This window comes from Aulonocara stuartgranti (assembly GCF_965226115.1).
Source record: "Aulonocara stuartgranti genome assembly, chromosome: 4".
Classification (NCBI taxonomy): domain Eukaryota; kingdom Metazoa; phylum Chordata; class Actinopteri; order Cichliformes; family Cichlidae; genus Aulonocara; species Aulonocara stuartgranti.
In genome coordinates this window covers 12,754,214-12,772,622 of record NC_138942.1, presented here as the reverse complement: position 1 = coordinate 12,772,622, position 18,409 = coordinate 12,754,214, and the positions used below count along the sequence as shown (strand labels likewise).

Genomic DNA, 18,409 nt, shown 5'->3' with positions numbered 1-18,409 from the left:
GTGTTGTCATAGATCTTAAAAAAAAAAACAGAACAGTTCGGCAATTTAAGTTTCATAGTTTGGTTAAGAAAGTTTTATGGTTGGTTTAAAAACAACAACAACAACAACAATGTAATAATTTTTATTTATATAGCACCCCACAACTACAATTTAAAAAGAACATGGAAATGTTCCAGTTTCCACTGTTCTGCATTTCAGGTGCTCTCCAACCATGGACACAAAATTAAAGGCCCAACTTCTTCTCCATTGTTTCCTTTAATATGTTCTTCTTGATCTAGAAAAATATTTCATTTCATATTAATTATGTGTTATGAGTATATAAATACATGGCGGAAACAGATGGCATGTTGGTGTGAACGTTTCCTACCTTTCCAGAGACCGTGAGAGGGTAGCTGTCCACAAATAACACATAGTGTGGGATCTTGAAGTGAGAAATCTAAAAGCAAGAGGGGGCAAGCTACAGTCATGCTTCAATTTAAAGTGGTTACAGGTGCTAGCAGTCTTATGTTTTATCTCTTCCTACCTGGCCTTTGCAGAAAGCTCTTATCTCTTCCGCACTGGAACTCTGACCCTCCTCCAGCTTGATGCAAGCACAAACTTGCTCACCCAGCCGCTCATCTTTCACTCCAACCACCTGAAAGCACGGGAAGGAAGAGTTACAGTTTATACCGAACACTACAGCTGATTAATGCGTATTCTCAGAGGCTGCTTATTGCTTACAACAACCAAAATAGTATTTTTAAGCTCTATACCCACACAGAGACACTACTTAGTACTCATATGCTGCCCCCAAGTGGTTTAATCTTACCTGCACTTCCTTTACTTTGGGATGCTTGTAGAGAAATTGCTCTATCTCAGCTGGATAGATGTTCTCTCCTCCTCGAATGATCATATCCTTTATGCGTCCTTCAATGGAGCAGTATCCCAGACTGTTCAGACTGGCTGTGTCACTGTACAGACAACAACTACACTTCCCACACTGCCCTCTACTCAACAATTGTGTATCTAGGGACATATGTGAAACTCCACCTTACCCAGTCCTGTACCAGCGGTCTTGGGAGATCACCTCTCTGGTTTTCTCTGGCTCATCCCAGTACCCATGCATCACACAGCTGCCTCTGATCAGCAGCTCACCTGAGGCCCCAAGAGGGACAATCTCCCCAGTAGTGGGGTCCACCAATTTAGCCTAAGGTTAAGGCATGCAAAAATACCACGTGTCACTGTGTTAGAGGGATGTGTAGATGAAGGTTTGTGTGGGAAAGAAATTATACCTCAGTGTGACCCAGGATGCATCCTACGGTGTTAATCTTCAGCTTCTCGTTGTCCTCTGGAAACCCAAGAAATGTAACAGGACTATTTTCAGTTGTTCCATAGCATAACTGGGGGAAAAATGATTTGCATATGTTGCTATGTGCTGGTACGTGCTTCTCCGGTAAGTTTTAGTGTTATCTGAAGAGGTATCATCTCACTGTTATCTCCTTCATATTCATGTCTGTTGTCAGTCTTCTCACAATCTCTGGAGGGCACGGAGAACCTCCCATGATCCCTAAAAATGCAGTAGCAAATATGAAGGGTAGACATGACACCAATTTTAACCCATTAAATGTGGTGTCATGTCTTTTGGTCTCTCACCAGCTTCAACTGAAGACAAATCATATTTTTGTAAATCTTGGCTTAGCAGATCAGTGAACATGGTGGGGGTACCGTACACAAAATTGCACCTGGAGTAAAAGAAAAGACATGGATGGTAATCTGTGAAAGTGCTTATTCTCGTACAGCTGGACACTTATGATAGTGAAGATGAGTGGTGCTGTACTTTTCACTTTGAATGGCCTCTAAATTGGCACAGCTGTTGTAGGCTGCGGAAGGAAAAACTAGCGTGATGCCGTGAACTGCCATGCTCATTCCTCCAAGCACGGAGCCGAAGCAGTGGTAGAATGGAACAGGCACACACACTCGCACCCGAGGCTGATGGTGAATAGAGATAAGGAAGTAATTCACTATTATTTGTGCTTTCTTCTTGTTAGTAACACGTACATGAACTTACTCTCCATCCGTAACCGACACGGAGGCCCAGGAAGTAGGCATTATTTACAATGTTGTGGTGGGAAAGCACAGCTCCTTTTGGGTTCCCAGTCGTACCCTTATACAAATGAGCAATTTGTACAACAATGAGCAGAATGATTATTAGATCGTTTTCAATGCTCTAATTGTTGTTACAGGTCAATATGATACATGTGTGCCCTGGAAAAAGTTGAAACACTGAATGTTACTGATGTAAACTGAATGTTGATGGGGTCATCAAAGGAAAGCTTGCTCTGCAGATCCATCAGCTCTCTGTGGTGCCGACTCTCCCCTGCTTGCATCACATCATCTACGTGGAGCATCCCTGGCTGCCTGCTGTCGGTCACAATCACCATTTCCAAGTATGGCAACCTAAAAAAAAAACCATGACCATATCTTTGTCTCAAATCCTAAACAGCTTCAACTTCAACACTATCATTTTTTTAAAAGTGATATGTTATAAAAAGATTTCATAGTCCCTTAATATCAGCAGAGGAGGGATATTTGAATCTGACTAACCTGGAGCTTTTAAATTTGCCTCCTGGTGTTGTGCCAATCTCTGGGCAAATCTCCCTCAGCATCTCACAAAATCTCTGGGTTTTAAAGCTGGTTGGACATACCACTGCCTTACACTGGACCTAGATGCAACAAATCTGTTTAAATACATTCAAATTCCTTTACGCTTGAATAATCCAGTAAATTATCAGTAACCAATGGAAGTACAGCATAGAAATTGTAAGCAGGCTAAACATTTCTATTCAATTTCAGGCTATTGTCCCAATAGGGCCAACTGACTGTACCTTTAGTATAGTGAACTCCACTTCCTTTACCTGATAGGCTGGGTTCAAGGGCACCTGCAAAGATAACAGTTCAAAGACAAAAGTTTTATCCATGCAAAGCTTCACTGTCTTTTTTCAAAAGACTACAGAAATCATACCATATCATTCAAATCAATTTTATTTAAAGAGCACCAAATCACAATAACAGTTGCCTCAAGATGCTTTATATTGTAGGTAGACCCTACAATAATGCATACAGAGAAAAACCCAACAATCATATGACCCCCTATGAGCGAGCAGGTTGGCGACAGTAGGAAGGAAAAACTCCCTCACACGAGAGAAGGAAGACAGGATAAAAGACATGCTGTGGAAGAGAGCCAGAGATTAATAACAAGTATGATTTAATGCAGAGAGGTCTGTTAACACATAGTGAGTGAGAAAGGTGTCTTATTATGCACATTATACTATAGGTGATGATGACAGATTACTTTTGAGCTGGTGAGCATAAAATTGTGAGATTACATAACAGCTCCTCTATGCAACTGCCAGGTTCAATGTCCTTGTCACTTACATTTGACTGTGTTTGATAACACAAGCTACGGTGCTGTAAAAGCTGTTTCAAGGGCATGTACACAGCTCCTGTACTAACCAGTATGATTCCAGCCTTGGCTGAAGCAAACTGGAAAAGGATCCACTGATATGTGTTTGGCCCCCAGACTCCCAGTCGATCGCCTCGCTTCAGCCCCAGAGCAAGAAGGCCTGCAGCAGCCTTGTCAACCTGCACAAAAATAAAATGACAAAAAAAAAATACACACAACACTTTCAAAAGTTAAAAATGATTAACAGGGTTCTGTGGTAAAAAGCAGCAAACTTAAATAAGCTTCTTCTGTCTTTTCTTTTTGTTTTTAAGTCTCTTTCTGATGTCAGTAAGATGGGCTTTTTAACACAGCTAATCTTATTTTTTAATTTCTTCAAAAGACAAACTACAGATGGTGCACAGAGAGTCACTATCAAACCAGGTTAATACTTTCCAGGAACCACATTTTATGTCCATGCTTTTCTTAAAATGATGTAATCGGGTTTAACAATCAACCAGATTCTTATGCAAAGTCATCACTGACAGTAAAGGTCCTACATCTTGGATCTTAATGGGAAAAGCCCATATTAATATGATTAAAACGTCAGATTCAACCACTAAAACAACAACTAAATACATATAAATAACATGTAAGGGTTGTCAAATGCATGAAAAAGCAAAAGCTAAATGGATGAAATCACGTACGTCTTGTTGAAACTGTGCAAACGTTTTTCGGATGCCATCCTGCACAAAGATCACAGCTTCCCGTTCAGGCCAGCGTTGGGCAGTTGCATCCAGACTCTGGCTCACAGTCAGGGGGAGTAGTGAGAAAGAGGAGGTGCCGTGGACATAGCTGGTGGTCAGTGATGGGTTTTGAGGAGGACTGTCCACGTGAAGAGCCCTGATATAGAACACAGGGTTCGGAGATCAGATGGTACGACCTGTGAGTTTAGTGCATTTTTAGTGATATTATTGCCGATAATACCCAACTGGAATCCACAGGTCGTAATTGTCATTAATGAGGAGATTGTTGCAAAGGCTCACCTTTTAGCACATTCACTTCACCAGATGCACCTTGTTTCTTTTCCTCACCTTTGATTGGGTGTGGTGCTTGGCCTTAATTGCACTCACCTGTCACTCGTTATATAAGGACTGCACTCACCTGCCCCTCACTCTGTCTTCACTCCCACAAGGGGCAGCCGCTGAGGTGAGTTTCTCTTTGAGTCGCCTGAGTTCATGTATCATTTTGAGTCACTTAAATCATACTTTGTCCTTTTTAGAGATAGCAGTCCATGTGTCTTTCCTTCCTTTACCCATTATTCAATAAAATGACAAAACCTGTAAATGATTGACTGCTTATTCTCATTCTAATCAGATGAGCCCATGATGACTACTTAAACCCTGAACCTTCCTTCCTCCAAAACACGGTCCTCGGAGCCGGAGTAGTGTTAACGTCATGGATACACAGCAGCCATTGACTGAGGATTTGAGACGTTCCGGTCGTGAAAGGCGACCTCCTGCCCACCTGCAGCAGTATGACGTTCAGTATCCCGGAAGTAGAAGTGCTAGATGTGATACAGAGAGTCAAACAGAATGCCAGCATAGTGACACAGACACACATGGGCTGCAGGATCCTGACGGGCAGTCAGAAAGTCAACCAGAGACATCCCCTGCTCCTTTACCCACAAATCAAGATGAGGTGATGAGGGAACTCCTGATGACAATGAGGGAGATTAGGCAATTTATGATTCAATTATCTCCTCCCCATTCCTCCAGATCTTCAATTCACACTGTTTCATCTGATGAAAGCAAATCCTCTGTATGCCGTTTACAAGCCATTCCCCAAACGCATCATGAGCAGTTCCCAGTGATTGATCCAGCAACATGTCAATCACCCTCTCAGCCCCCCCAGGTTAGCTGTCACTCTGGTGCAGTTCTGGCTGCTAGCCCTCCTTTCCCTAATTCAACAATATTAGATGCTGCAGTTCCTTCAAGTGGTTTGCCTAGACCAGTTTTTCCTACACCTGATGAGACTCCTTTTAATTTCCTGGCCACACCACTGCAAGGTCCCCACCAGATTTCATGTGTTCAACCTGCTGTTCCTCTAGACGAAGACCCCGCTCAATCTCTCGTTTGCATTCCAGAACCAAGGCAGCACCCTCCTGTAAAGCAGCAACCAGCTACATCTGATTGTTTGCATGCACAAAACCCTTCAGTACCCATTACTGCTAGTTCTAGTCACCCTGTTAGCACTAGAACATGTGTATAAGCTTGAGGGTCCTTCTTTCCCAGACCTTACTGGGAAGATGAAATCCAGTATAGGCTGTTACGAATGGCCCTTACTAACCTGCTTGACCCTCATGAGACAAAGCATTTCAAATATCATGTCCTTCTCGATCATCTGAAAGTAGACAAAGCTAAACGGTTAGCTATTTCCTTTTCCTATGCTCCTGACCCATACACTCAAATACACCCATCAAAGCTCTTGATGAGCATTATGGGCAACCAAGACAGCTAGGATTGAAAGAGCTACGGAATATACTGGAGCTTCCTCCTATCAGAGCAGGTGATGGTCGGACTCTGGATAACTTTGCTCTTCGTGTGCAAGCTTTAGTTGGTTTGCTTAGCACTATGGGTGATCAAGGACGGACAGAACTAAATTGTGGCTCCCATGTCGATCGCCTACTTGAAAAGTTGCCCGCAGAGCATTCCAGTTGCTTCAAACGGCACATTTACAAGGAACAAGGAGATGATGTATGACTTACCTTTGTTCTCATCCTGGTTGCAAATGGAATGAAAGTGTCAACCAAGAAAGGACAGTGCCGTTTCATCCTTTAACCAGCCACGACCTGCCCATAAGTACACCTCTCCACTCACAACAATATTACATGGGACAAATGCATCTGATCCTGTACAGGCAGCACAACCCATCATAATGATTAAGGCAAGATGTGCATATTGCTGCTCACCTGAACACCACATTAGCAAGTGCCCCAAGTTCATTAACAAGACAAAAGATGAGAAAATACACTGGATAAAGAGAAACAAATGGTGCTGGCATTGTGCTAGAACTTATCACGCTGCGAAGTGTGATCTGAGGAAAGCATGTGCCACCTGCATGGAAAGACATCTACAGATCCTATGTGAGGTGAATCAGAGACCTAGAACTGGAACTAATCCTGTAGTGAGGACACTGTACTTTGATAGACCTAGCGATTGTACTAGTGTACTATTAAAGGTTGTGAAAGTGCTCCTGCATAATGGCAAAAGAACCCTGGAAACATATGCAATACTTGATGATGGCTCCCAACGTACCATGCTTCTGACATCTGCAGCTCAGCATCTCCACCTAACTGGGAAAGCTGAGAAGCTCATCACTCAGAACTGTCCATCAAGAAGTTGAAACTATTCAAGGTTCTTCTGTAAGTTTCCAGATTTCTCCCATCACACATCCAGAGAAAACTTACACAATTAATAATGCCTTCGCTACAAGTCACTTAGCACTTTCAGACCACACCTACCCCGTATCCTCTCTTCAACGGAGATACAAGCGTCTTCAAGGTATCCCATTAACCTTTATTAACAAAGCAGCTCCACTACTGCTCATAGGCTCTGATCATACCCACCTTATTAGCCTATTGCACCAGTTAGACATGGACCATTTGGATCTCCTGCAGCAGTCAAAACCTGCTTAGGATGGACACTCCAAGGTCCAATCACAGACTTCCAACCCCAGAGCAGTTCCACGCATGCCCAATGTTTGTTCACATCTTCCAGTTCAGGAGAACCGCTCCAGCACATCCTTGTGTCCGCTGATGGCTCTGAATTCATTCAGCCACCTCATACTCTACCATCAGCAGTACCTATGTCGTCACCAGCAGTGCCACTATCACCAGTTCCACTGCCTGTGGCTGCCATTCCGCCAGTGGTCAGGGCGCTGCCTGCTCCTGCATCACCTGGTCCTGCCTCTGCCAAGCCCCGTACATTGCCCCCAGCGCCTGCAAAACTGCCCGACGGTCTGCAGGTCTGGGCCTGCCACTGCATCCCACGTGGTTGGCATTTGGATCTGCTTTGCCGCCACCGCTGGCTACATGGTCGGCCCCCTGAACTGTCTGGCCTGCGTTGTGTACCTCTAGGTCGACCCCCTGAACCTATATTATAGTGATGTGTCCTGTGTGTCGAAGCTTCGAATCGTGCGTCGGGTAATCGCGGGGGCGTTTTTCTGAAGCGCGTATCGAGGCTTGCTTTGATTACGTAGGCAGTGACGTTCGAGGCCTCGCGGGCAGTCCGTACCACGTGACTGATTCAGGGACTGGTTCACCGGTTCGCGCCAGATTCGAAATAACATGGGCAGGAAAACAGCTGATTCCCCATCACACCGTGTTGTGGAATTGGATTACGTACGTGCTACATAGTTACTTGTGCATTTCTTCTTCGATGGAACCAGCAAGGAAGAGATGTTTTTTTTTTTTTTTTTTTTTTAATTTTGTCTCTCCTAATAAAGTATGCACACAGTAATAAATATCACAAATGATAAACACCAAAATATAAATAAACAACACTACACATCCTATAATCTGATTTCTGTCTTTTAGTTTATTAAAAAGTGAAGCACCAAACACTAGTTTGTGTCATTATCCAGATGTACATAAGGTTTACACATCATTATAATCAAAGAGCCCGCTTCACTTGAATTGTCCACTTGATGGTGCAGTAGAGCAAATGAATCATCACAATGCTTCGAACCATGAGTCGACCAATTGGATGGAAAGCTTCAGTTCATCATGAGGCTTCATCTCACCATCACTACTATATTAGACCTGTAGCATGTCTGATTCCTCTGCCCCCGCTTCGTGAAAAAGAGCATCTCTAATCCTTTGAACATATTTCTCAGTAGAAATATGGGGGCAGCTGTTGTAAAGGCTCACCTTTTAGCACATTCACTTCACCAGATGCACCTTGTTTCTTTTCCTCACCTTTGATTGGGTGTGGTGCTTGGCCTTAATTGCACTCACCTGTCACTCGTTATATAAGGACTGCACTCACCTACCGCTCACTCTTTCTTCACTCCCACAAGGGGCAGCCGCTGAGGTGAGTTTCTCTTTGAGTCGCCTGAGTTCATGTATCATTTTGAGTCACTTAAATCATACTTTGTCCTTTTTAGAGATAGCAGTCCATGTGTCTTTCCTTCCTTTACCCATTATTCAATAAAATGACAAAACCTGTAAATGATTGACTGCTTATTCTCATTCTAATCAGATGAGCCCATGATGATGACTACTTAAACCCTGAACCTTCCTTCCTCCAAAACAGAGATTGTTTAAATATTTACCTTTAAGTCAAATAAATAAAAAATGCATTCAAACATGCACCAGTGCACAGTAATCAAGCTCAGTCTCACTGTTAAAAGCTAAGAACAATCAGGGCATAAAATGACTAATGCAATTAAAATGATCGTTTTGAAGAGCCAATGCAATGAAAAAACCTAAAAAATGATGAATCTTTATGCTGCTCAGAATTGCACATGTGCTAAAAATTAGTCACATAAACTTACCGGCACCACTGCAGTAAAGCTGCGGAGCATGATTTCCACGTGTTGCTGTATTTGAGTCCATTCACACATCTGAGACTGTGGGCACAGGATCCGAGCAGCAAGGATAAAATCTGTGTCGGCATTGGACTGACAGCTGGATCTAAGTAGAGTGAAAATACATCTAGGTTGCAAAATGCTGGGTCTTGTAAATAAATATTGCTGACTGCTGGTTTGCTCTGGATTTTATTACTTCATGTGTAATCTTTAACTTCCACTCACCCTCACTGGCTGACGTGCGTGTATATTCAGGGTTAATCATTTCCAAGTGAATGTCAGTGGTTAATTTCAGTGCATTCAGGATTGCAATCTTTGATTTCATTGATATTAAGTGTTAACTGTGTGCATGATGCACCACAGGCTCATGAAACCAAAGACAAAGTAAAAGCATATTCACCCAAATTTTGATTGTCTGCTTGTGTTCCCCTTGGAGTATTCCAGGACTACAGTGATCTTCTGATAGTCATCACTGATCACTTATCGCTCAGTCTGTCAGAAGAAATGCAGTTGTCTGATACAACAGAGCAGCCTACACTATACAACAGCGAATCTGGACAGTTTTAGGAGTGTATGTAGTCAGTATTAAATTCAAAGTTCAACATTTTTCTTTGTAACTCAGCTGTCCTCCTATCATTAACAATGTCAGTCTGTCTTGTCTGTGCAATCATTCACTGCAGTCCAGAGCAGATTATTTATTATTCACAGTTATCCACATGTTCATCTTATGTGAAATGCTACTAAGATTTTGTTTTTTGGTTTTTTTGTTGTTGTTTTTTAAAAACCAGCATGAGCACCTCTATAAAAGTAGAGGTTTTGGCAGTTTTCTGGTGTGGAGCATTCAGGTGTATGCTAACACAATCTCACACTCTTCCCCAGCAAATACACCCCAAGGTCAGGCAATGCAATGCTCAGTGGCACTGTAATAAAAACAAAAAAACAAACTAACAAAACAGGAGCTACATCTCAGACACTACGGGGCTCAGTTCAAATGTTAAAGTCCATGACAATTAGAACAGTTAGAAAAAGACTAATTACCATGGGTTGTTTGGAAGGGTTAACAGGAAGAAGCACCTTCTCTCTGAAGAAACATGGTAGCACGGCTTATTCGATTCCCAGCTATTGGAAACTAGAGTCTTGTAGTCACTGATTCAAGTACGAACCTCTCTGTATACCAAAGTGTTCTAGAGCCAAATGTGAAGCCATTTGTCCGACACAAAGTTTGGCCATAATTTGTTTATTCTTAATAAAAAAAAATGTAACAGTTGTAAAATAAAGTTTCTCATTTTACCAGTATTTCTTCTTGTAGTGTTTTGTTTTCAGGTCTCTGAAAGATTATTAATTATTGGTTTATTTTGGCTTGAAATCAGCTAAAAATTTTACAAATTTTACTTTATTGTAAAAATTACCAGGTTTGTGGTTCATTTCATTCAGCTCTTTAGAGTAAAGCTGGAAAAATTAGTAAAGCACATTCATGCCAAATTACAGCTATTTACTTGCATTTATTATCAGAATAATTCATTTCAGCATTGAATGTTATGTTTAGTTGATTTCTATTTTTTTTCTTTTCTTTTTTTTCTTTGTTTCATTGTACTATTTGTCCTTCGTCCCTATTCACGATCGTCACACACACCAAACAGCAGATGGCAATTTTAAGCCATGTAGGCAGTTAAACTGTTTGACCGTCTTCCGTAAATGATGGAAGTGATACAAGAGTGAATGTTATAACAGGGTCCGAATCAGCAATTGGCCTTACTTTGGAGTCAAACTCATTGGGAGGTAATTGTTCCTGGCAGGTACTGAAAGTGACCATTATCCTATAATGACAGAGATTGAGTTGATTATAGAGAAACAGGATATAAGGGGGTGAAGAAGTGGTGTTTTAATGATCCTGATTGGGATACATTTAGAATAGTTAGTGATCAAGAAATGCAAAAGATTGATATGAATGTGGGGGTGGATGAGTTAAATTATTCTATTTGTGAGGCAGTTTTAGAGGCGGCAAGCAGGGTGATTAAAAAGGAAAGAAGGAAGAAGACAATTGTACCTTGGTGGACGAAGAAGTGTGATAAAGTGATTAGGCTTTTAAGATATTAAAGAAGAATCACAATTTTCAGAATTTCACTGAATATAAAAGATAACAAGCTAAGGTAAAAACAACCATTAAAAATGCAAAGAGGGAATTCTGGAGGGGTTTTTGTAATTCAGTGGGGAGGGAGACAAAAATACAGAATGTTTGGTCAATGATTAGAAGGATGAATGGTATGAAAAGGGAGTATCGTTATCCAATCTTGAGGGATGGAGTAGTAATATGAGATGAGAAAAAGGCAAATGTGTTGGCAAAAACTTTTGTTAACATCCACAGTTCAGGCAATGTTAGTAAGGAAGGGCGATGAGGAAGAGAAATGACAATTACAGAGAATGGAGACTTATTGGAACTGGTAGAGGATACAGATGATTCATTAAATATTCCTTTTACAAAGACAGAACTACATCGAGTACTCTAGAAATCTAAATTATCAGCACCAGGAATAGATCAGGCATGCTATATCATGTTAAACCAACTCAGTGAGTCAGCTAAAGATCTTTTGTTAGAGTTGTATAACAGAGTTTGGGAGGGTGGAAAACTGCCACAAAGCTGGAAGGAGGCTGTGGTGGTGTCCACCCAGGAAATTTACAGGCCTATCGCTTTAACATCAAATGTCTGCAAAGTAATGGAACGAATGATAAATGAAAGATTAATATACTATACAGAAAGTAAAGGCTATATATCTAAACATCAAAGTGGGTTCCGAAGAGGGAGAAATGCAATGGATCCGGTATTGTGTTTGGAACATGAACTCAGCAGAAATAAATAAAGAGAATGTAGTTGCAGTGTTTTTTGACATAGAAAAGGCTTACAATATGATGTGGAGAGAAACTGGTGTAGCAGTAGTGGTCCCAGAGTTTATGGTGGAAATAGGGAAAAGGATTAATGATGGGCTTTGTTTGTTTGGGTTTTTTAGGGTTTTTTGAGTGATGTTCCAGACCACACTCCATACCAGTTGGTGGCGGTAATGCACCTTTCAGTTGTTTGCCAACCGCCAATATATATGTAGAAGAAGAAGACAGTCTTCCGCTTCCTGTCGGCGGTCTGTCCCTGCGGAGTTGGTATGTACATGAAGTTCAGATTTATCAAAACAAACCTTAAAACTAATCGCCACAGTCTAATCTTGGACATCTTTTTCAAAGTTGTTCACAAAATGTTAGAAAAAATAAAACGACAGCAACGTATAAACTGTGTTTACTGCGTGCTAACCTCGGGATGCTTATGCTGCTCATGTTTAGCTACGTTTTAAGTTCATTAGACTGAAGGCACATTGCGTTAGCTGTATAACATAAGTGTGCGGATGGGACATTTTAATAAGAACAACAATAATAAATAAAAAAAACAATCTGTTAAGAAAAACAACCCTTTAATGGCTCTCACTGAGCAATATTTTACCCAGAAAGTTAAAGCAGCATCGTTATTGATTGTAAGGTGATAATCAGTATGAAAATTATCTTCAGACAACGATTACATTATTTTAATTAAAAACAAATAAATAAATATTAAAAAGCCTTCTGTCCGGTCGCGCACCTTTGTGTTTCTGTAACATAAATCACAAGCCGATATTTTCCCTATGACATCACCGATCAGCTCCACCGACTTTCGGGTTTCCCTGCATGGTGCTGTTCACCCAGTCAGTCTAACGTGGGCAGCTATATGCTCAGTGCTCATTCTCCATTTTTAGACAATGACCAGCTCAATGTGTTTTAAACATACCAGGATATTTTAAATATTCCCGAAAGCTTTCTTTGATGTGAGATCGATCATCACTGCAACTACACCATACAATTACACATACACGTATCTGCACTCAGATTGGATGTCAGCCCATGTTACGCTGTCATTGTGACAGTAAACCCGGTTAACCTGTGACACAACTACACCTGGAATGCTTTCCAAAAGTACCTCCTGTATCCTAGTCCTAATCTCTTTTCCTAAACTCTTACAAGGAAAAGTGGATAGGAGAATTTCTCAGGACTTAGGAAAAGAGAACAGCCTTACACTTGTCTCTCCTTAACGATGTGACTCAGGATGTCCGCCGTGTTGAAGATGGACTACAAAGCGGCACACTGCGTTCCAACCCTGTTGTTTTATGGGGTGATTTAAATGAGAAAAACCTGTGAAAAAATATCCCTTATTACAAAGGCTGGCATTTTAAAGATGGAAGAACGTTTAGGGTAGAGCTGGGCGATAGAACGATAACGATATGTATCGCGATATAACTTTTACTCGATAGAGAAATTAAGCTATCGCGATAGACCTCGCCGCTCTTGTCCTCAAAAAAAAAAAAAAAAAAAAGGTCAGCCAATCCAAATTAAGTAGCGCAGAGCCGAACCAATCACAGCCGCAGCGTCACGTCGCGTGACTTGTTATGTACAGCACAAGTGCCAAGCCGCACGTGTGTTTGTTTGGGAAGCAGCCAGCGGGTAATGGAGCCAGCGCGTAATGGAGGAAATGAGTGTGCCGACTAGAAAAATCAACCGAGCGTGACCGAAGAGAAAACAGATGATGGTTCCAATGCCGGAGAGATTGTCGAACGGAAGAGCCATAGAAGTTCCGTAGTGTGAAGGTATTTCGGCTATTTCAAGTCTGACAAAAAACAGAGTAGCGTGCACTGTAAATTGTGCCGAAAGCAAGTCTGGAAATACAATAAACTGGTGCATGCGTCACACTGTGCGCCACGTTATTGTTTCGGTGAAATGAATTTCTACAATACTGTTACCGTTAATTCTACTCTCTGCAGTGTTTAAATGCTTACAAATACACACAGTTACTGTCCCTCCACACATACGACTCGGTTCTGCTTCTATGCCCCAGCTTTGTTTACTTTTTCCCACCGAGGCTTCTAGACTTCTGATTGGCCAACATTTAGGCACGGTTAGGAATCTAGCGCCACCTGCTGCTTTGGCATGTTCATAGCAGCGTTTTCCTTCATTTCTGCCTTTATGTGTGGACGGGATTATTTTTTAAAACGAAAACGGAAAATCTCCGTTTTCAAAAATACCCGTGTATGTGTGGACGTAGCCTCAGTCTCTGACTGGAAGCGCTAATTCGTCATTCGGCTTTTGTCAGACTAAAGTAACTGTTAAAACTGTTTGAAAAGCTCAGCTATACAACAAGGAGAGATTGAGAATTTCCTTTTAGTTCTCAGTTTATTTGATATTGACAAAAGTTAGTCAGTTTTGTCTGTTCTTCTGTAAAACAAACTAAGATTTATTTTTAGAATTAATATTTTGTTTCTAAGTGGAATTGACAATTTAGTCTGTTTCGTTTGTCCTATTTTGAAACTTAAACGCTTTAGCGGCTGCCTTTTGTGTAGTTTGCAATATTTGCCTTTATTTATCTGAAAAAGTCTCATGTTCCTTAAGTACATCTACCCTGTTGAACTTATTATGGGAAATAAATATTTAACATTTCACTACATATCGTACTGTGTATGACTGTGTATGTGACAAATAAAAAAAAAAAAATTTGAATTTTAAATAAAAACAAGCTGCTGATTATTTCACATTTTACTTGTGAGCAACGGCACATTTAAATCTTACAAATATAGTTATTTGGCTTATATCGTGATAGATATCGTTATCGCCTGAAATGAAAAAAACATATCGTGATATGAAAAAATCTCATATCGCCCAGCTCTAGTTTAGGGTCAGATTTACTAATGTCTGCAGCAGCGCAGAGCCTTCTTTTGATGTTAAAAAGCTGCTGGATTTACTAAATGGCCTCAGTATAAGTTTGTCACCTGAAAGTTGGGAACAGAGGTATTTGTAGGAGTTTCACTTTCAGGAGAAGAATCTTTAAATGAGTCAAGCAAATGTAAATATGTTTCTTATGAAAACCAGTACAACCTTTTTATGGAATACTTTTATTTGTTTTCAGATTTTGTTTAGTGTCTTTCTGATGACTGAAGTGTTGCATTAAAAACAACCAGCACAGGAATCCAAATGTAAAGCTGAAATTGTGACAGCTTCAGTCCCTGCGTTCTGTTTGACCAACACCAGTTAATCTGAAACACCGGTCTCTGGTCTTGTTGTCCTCTTCAGCTCACACATTCCCAAACATGGCTGGGAGACGAGCTGCACTGAAGGCCATTGACTGGACGGCTTTCGCTGAGAGGGTGCCGCCCAACCAGAGGACCATGTTCAACAACCTGAAGACACGAAGTGATGCCATTGCTGCCAAGTGTGTATTCAGTCTTCAAACCCTGTTCCAGCATTTTACAAAGGCGCATTGCGCCCATAAAATAGCCTGATGTGAAGTCACCAGCATGCTCTTCTTTGCCACCCGTGTCATACATGTTTGGTATTATTTCTTAGTATTTAGTTAACTGTAATTAACTTTATTTAGACAACCTCTGCATCTGTTATTGGCATTGCATCATGAGTATGCCCAGAATACATCTGTGAAAGTGTGCAGATTTTGTCAATAGGAGCTCTTCTGTCATGTCTTGTCTGTTTACATGTCTTGTGATGACAGTAAGTTAGCTGTTGTGTGTTCACAGACTCACCTCTCTACCCGAGAAACCTCCTGCTATTGACTGGAGCTACTACAGATCTGTTGTGGCTAAAGCAGGCATGGTGGATGAGTTTGAAAAGAAGGTAAGCCTGCACTAAATGTACCGATTCAAAAGAAGTTGGCACCCACGCAACATACAAATAAACATAGAATGCAATGATTTGTAAATCTCATAAGCTCCTTTTTTTTTATTCATAGTAAAACCTAGAAACGTGTTTGAAACATATCAAATATGAAAAATCTACCACTTTTAATAAAAGTCTGTTGATGGGTGAACCTCTGCCCACCTTTCCTTTTGAGATTCTGCCTATCTAAGCTGCTTTTTATATAACCAAGCATGCAACTGCCCTGTTGCCAATTAACCTAATTAGTTACAAAATGAGATGTTTTATTAGCAACGAATTGCAAATGAAATATGATTTGAATTCTGTTCTTTACATTTTACACAGTGTCCCAACATTTTTAGAATCAGTGTCGTAGTGCCTCTACGATAGCTTTAATGAAGAAATGTAAAATGTTAACGTCATATTAATATTACTGATATTTTCCAGTTACAGGCTTTTGGCAAAATAATCATGCTTTTTAATTTGCACTCATTTTTTCCAGCATTTTTTAAAGTTTAAACCAAAACAGCAGCCAGATTCACTTTAGTTACAGTTTTTCACAGGGGTTAGAAACATTTGAACCAGTGCTTAAAAATACTGGGAAAAAATTAGCAGCTGTGCTTTGTGTATTTTGCGTACTTGTGGCCTTTTTTCCAGTTACTTGAATGTATAAACCTTATATTTAATGTGTCCCACAGTTCAGTGCCCTGAAGGTCCCGGAGCCTGTAGACACTCAGACAGCAATTATATATGCTCAGGAGGAGGAAGCGGTGAGTGCCTCTGTTTGGAGATGGTGGATGTAAGAATGTGTGTCCCATTCTGAACATAAAGCTGAGAAGGACAAAATCCAAAGTTTAATTTTGAAAAAATAAAAAAAGTCAAGCACAACATAAACACGGATAATGAACATGCACATGAATGAGTCTTTTGTAATGTTTACTTGTCTTCCAGAACAAAACAGCCACTGCCTACATTGAAGCATCCAAGGCTCGTATCGCTCAGTATGAAAAACAGGTGAGCCTTATACTTTTCATTTGTTATTTTTGGACAACTTAAGTGACATTTAACTTTTTCAACACCATCTTTCCTTAAGCTCAAACATCAGGCTATTTTCCGCTAGCATCTACTTGACTTGACTCGGTTTTGCATTAGGTGTTAGTACCTGGCAGCAGTTTGTCAGGAGCTGGAGCAGAAACACAGGAAGCGATGACGGGATTTTCACTTGCCTCAGGGGTCCAGAAAACGTTTGCACCTGTTAGATCAGGTTAAAGTATCATAGCCACACCCGAGACAACAGGTGACTGCTGGAAAAAGTGCACTGGGGCGCACAGCGTTAACATCACAGAATTAATTAGCAGAAAAGGCAGTTTGGAGCTCCACCTGTTTGAGGCGAAGGGCAGTCTTCAGATACTCTGTAATCATTATAGCATTTATCCAAGTTGCAATGGCAGCCTCCGCTCCCCCCTCAACACTTATACTCCCAGAAGTACAAGTATATGTATATATACACACGTATACATAATAATGTATACGTATATATACACGTATACATTATTATGTATACGTGTCTCCACCAACTCTGACAGCCACAGTTTAATTTCAGGCTGGCACACATTCAGAGACAGAGGAATATTAAATAAATTGGCAGTCCAGAACACAGTCACAGTCAGTGATAATAATGATAATAATAATGATGTATACTTTATTGATCCCCGTGGGGAAATTACTTGTTTTTTTTCTCTGCATTTGACCCATTCACTCAGTGAAGCAGTGGGCAGCCACTGAGCAGGCGCCCGGAGAGCAGTGTGTAGGGACAGTACCTTGCTCAGGGGTACCTCAGAATAGCCGTTCAGTGGATTCGAACCCCCAACCTTCCGATCATGGGGCAACCACTTTACTCTGTATTTATCAGATTCAGGTGGATATTCAGTAGCACCCAGTGCTTCTGAATATTGGGTGTTCATGGAAAACTGGCAGCACATTTTATTCTGAAGGAGAAAAAAGTCGGCTGAGACATTTCCACTTAAGGCCTAGTAGGGTTTATTAAAGCCATGTTTTGTTTTTTTTCTTTTTTCTGATCATCTTTTCTTCCTTTCCCAGCTGGAAAAATTCAAGAACATGATCCCATTTGACCAGATGACGATTGAAGACCTGAATGACACATTCCCAGAAACAAAGCTGGACAAAGAAAAGCATCCTTATTGGCCACACAAGCCCATTGCTGATCTGTAAATTCACCACACTATTTATATTCCATATGCTGAGGAAAGATCTGTCTATAAGTCTGTACATCAACTTCTCAAGAAATGAAAGCATCGTGTGTTTTATTTCTTTGTAATTTGGCGTAATTAAATCCTGAAATCGTGGCTCCTCTGTCTTGTTTTTTTTGTGGTCGTCAAATAGCGTCAAAGTTCATCAGTGTTCACAGACCCATTATAAACAACCTCTCAGATCCCTCGCAGGCAAACAACTGTTATTTTATTACAGGATTTCTTCCCAGGCGTCATGAACTCAACTTGATACCTTTAACTGTTTTCTTTCTAAATTTGGTATGAAATATCGCCCGGCTCTCACTGAAAACTCGACCCTTGTGGATACACAGTTTTTAAGCACACACTCGGCCAAGTCACACTCAGCAGAAAGGAGAGTACAGTTTCCCTCTTTCGTGGGGTCGGTGCTGCCTTTGGGGAA

At 40.9% G+C, this 18,409-nt stretch overlaps 2 protein-coding genes across 8 annotated transcripts; one reads left to right on the top strand and one right to left on the bottom strand.

The window, feature by feature from the left end:
• Positions 1–105: 105 nt before the first annotated feature.
• LOC309705197 (medium-chain acyl-CoA ligase ACSF2, mitochondrial-like) lies at positions 106–13,402 on the bottom strand. 6 transcript variants are annotated; one of them, XM_082530835.1, is made up of 17 exons: positions 13,098–13,402; positions 8,975–9,113; positions 4,126–4,321; positions 3,493–3,621; positions 2,865–2,918; positions 2,584–2,702; positions 2,274–2,436; positions 2,048–2,143; positions 1,817–1,968; positions 1,633–1,721; positions 1,470–1,546; positions 1,272–1,379; positions 1,035–1,186; positions 809–950; positions 524–634; positions 368–436; positions 106–274 (listed from the first exon to the last, which is right to left on the bottom strand). In XM_082530835.1, exons 2-17 carry the CDS (start codon positions 9,094–9,096, stop codon positions 224–226), a joined length of 1,830 nt encoding a protein of 609 aa, XP_082386961.1. In that variant the 5' UTR covers positions 9,097–9,113; positions 13,098–13,402; the 3' UTR covers positions 106–223. The 6 variants fall into 6 exon arrangements, with proteins under 6 accessions (XP_082386961.1, XP_082386962.1, XP_082386964.1 ...); XM_082530836.1 differs by lacking the exon at positions 13,098–13,402 and adding an exon at positions 9,204–10,181; XM_082530838.1 differs by lacking the exons at positions 4,126–4,321; positions 13,098–13,402 and adding an exon at positions 9,204–10,181.
• On the top strand, positions 12,088–18,084 carry atp5pd (ATP synthase peripheral stalk subunit d). 2 transcript variants are annotated; one of them, XM_082530841.1, is made up of 6 exons: positions 12,088–12,157; positions 15,143–15,281; positions 15,601–15,697; positions 16,417–16,488; positions 16,670–16,732; positions 17,819–18,084. In XM_082530841.1, the coding sequence occupies exons 2-6, from the start codon at positions 15,160–15,162 to the stop codon at positions 17,948–17,950; spliced, it is 486 nt and encodes a 161-aa protein (XP_082386967.1). In that variant the 5' UTR covers positions 12,088–12,157; positions 15,143–15,159; the 3' UTR covers positions 17,951–18,084. The 2 variants fall into 2 exon arrangements, with proteins under 2 accessions (XP_082386967.1, XP_082386968.1); XM_082530842.1 differs by lacking the exon at positions 12,088–12,157 and adding an exon at positions 13,576–13,665.
• The last annotated feature ends 325 nt before the right edge of the window (positions 18,085–18,409 follow it).

Bases quoted from the DNA above. Each gene is read 5' to 3' on its own strand.
- LOC309705197 (XM_082530835.1), bottom strand. From the start codon at position 9,096: ATGCCGACACAGATTTTATCCTTGCTGCTCGGATCCTGTGCCCACAGT. The intron at 4,322-8,974 runs GTAAGTTTATGT...GTTCTATATCAG, and splicing joins GCTTTACTGCAGTGGTGCCG to GGCTCTTCACGTGGACAGTC. The intron at 1,969-2,047 runs GTAAGTTCATGT...ATTCACCATCAG, and splicing joins GTGTCGGTTACGGATGGAGA to CCTCGGGTGCGAGTGTGTGT.
- atp5pd (XM_082530841.1), top strand. From the start codon at position 15,160: ATGGCTGGGAGACGAGCTGCACTGAAGGCCATTGACTGGACGGCTTTC. The intron at 15,282-15,600 runs GTGTGTATTCAG...GTGTGTTCACAG, and splicing joins AGTGATGCCATTGCTGCCAA to ACTCACCTCTCTACCCGAGA. The intron at 15,698-16,416 runs GTAAGCCTGCAC...TGTGTCCCACAG, and splicing joins TGGATGAGTTTGAAAAGAAG to TTCAGTGCCCTGAAGGTCCC.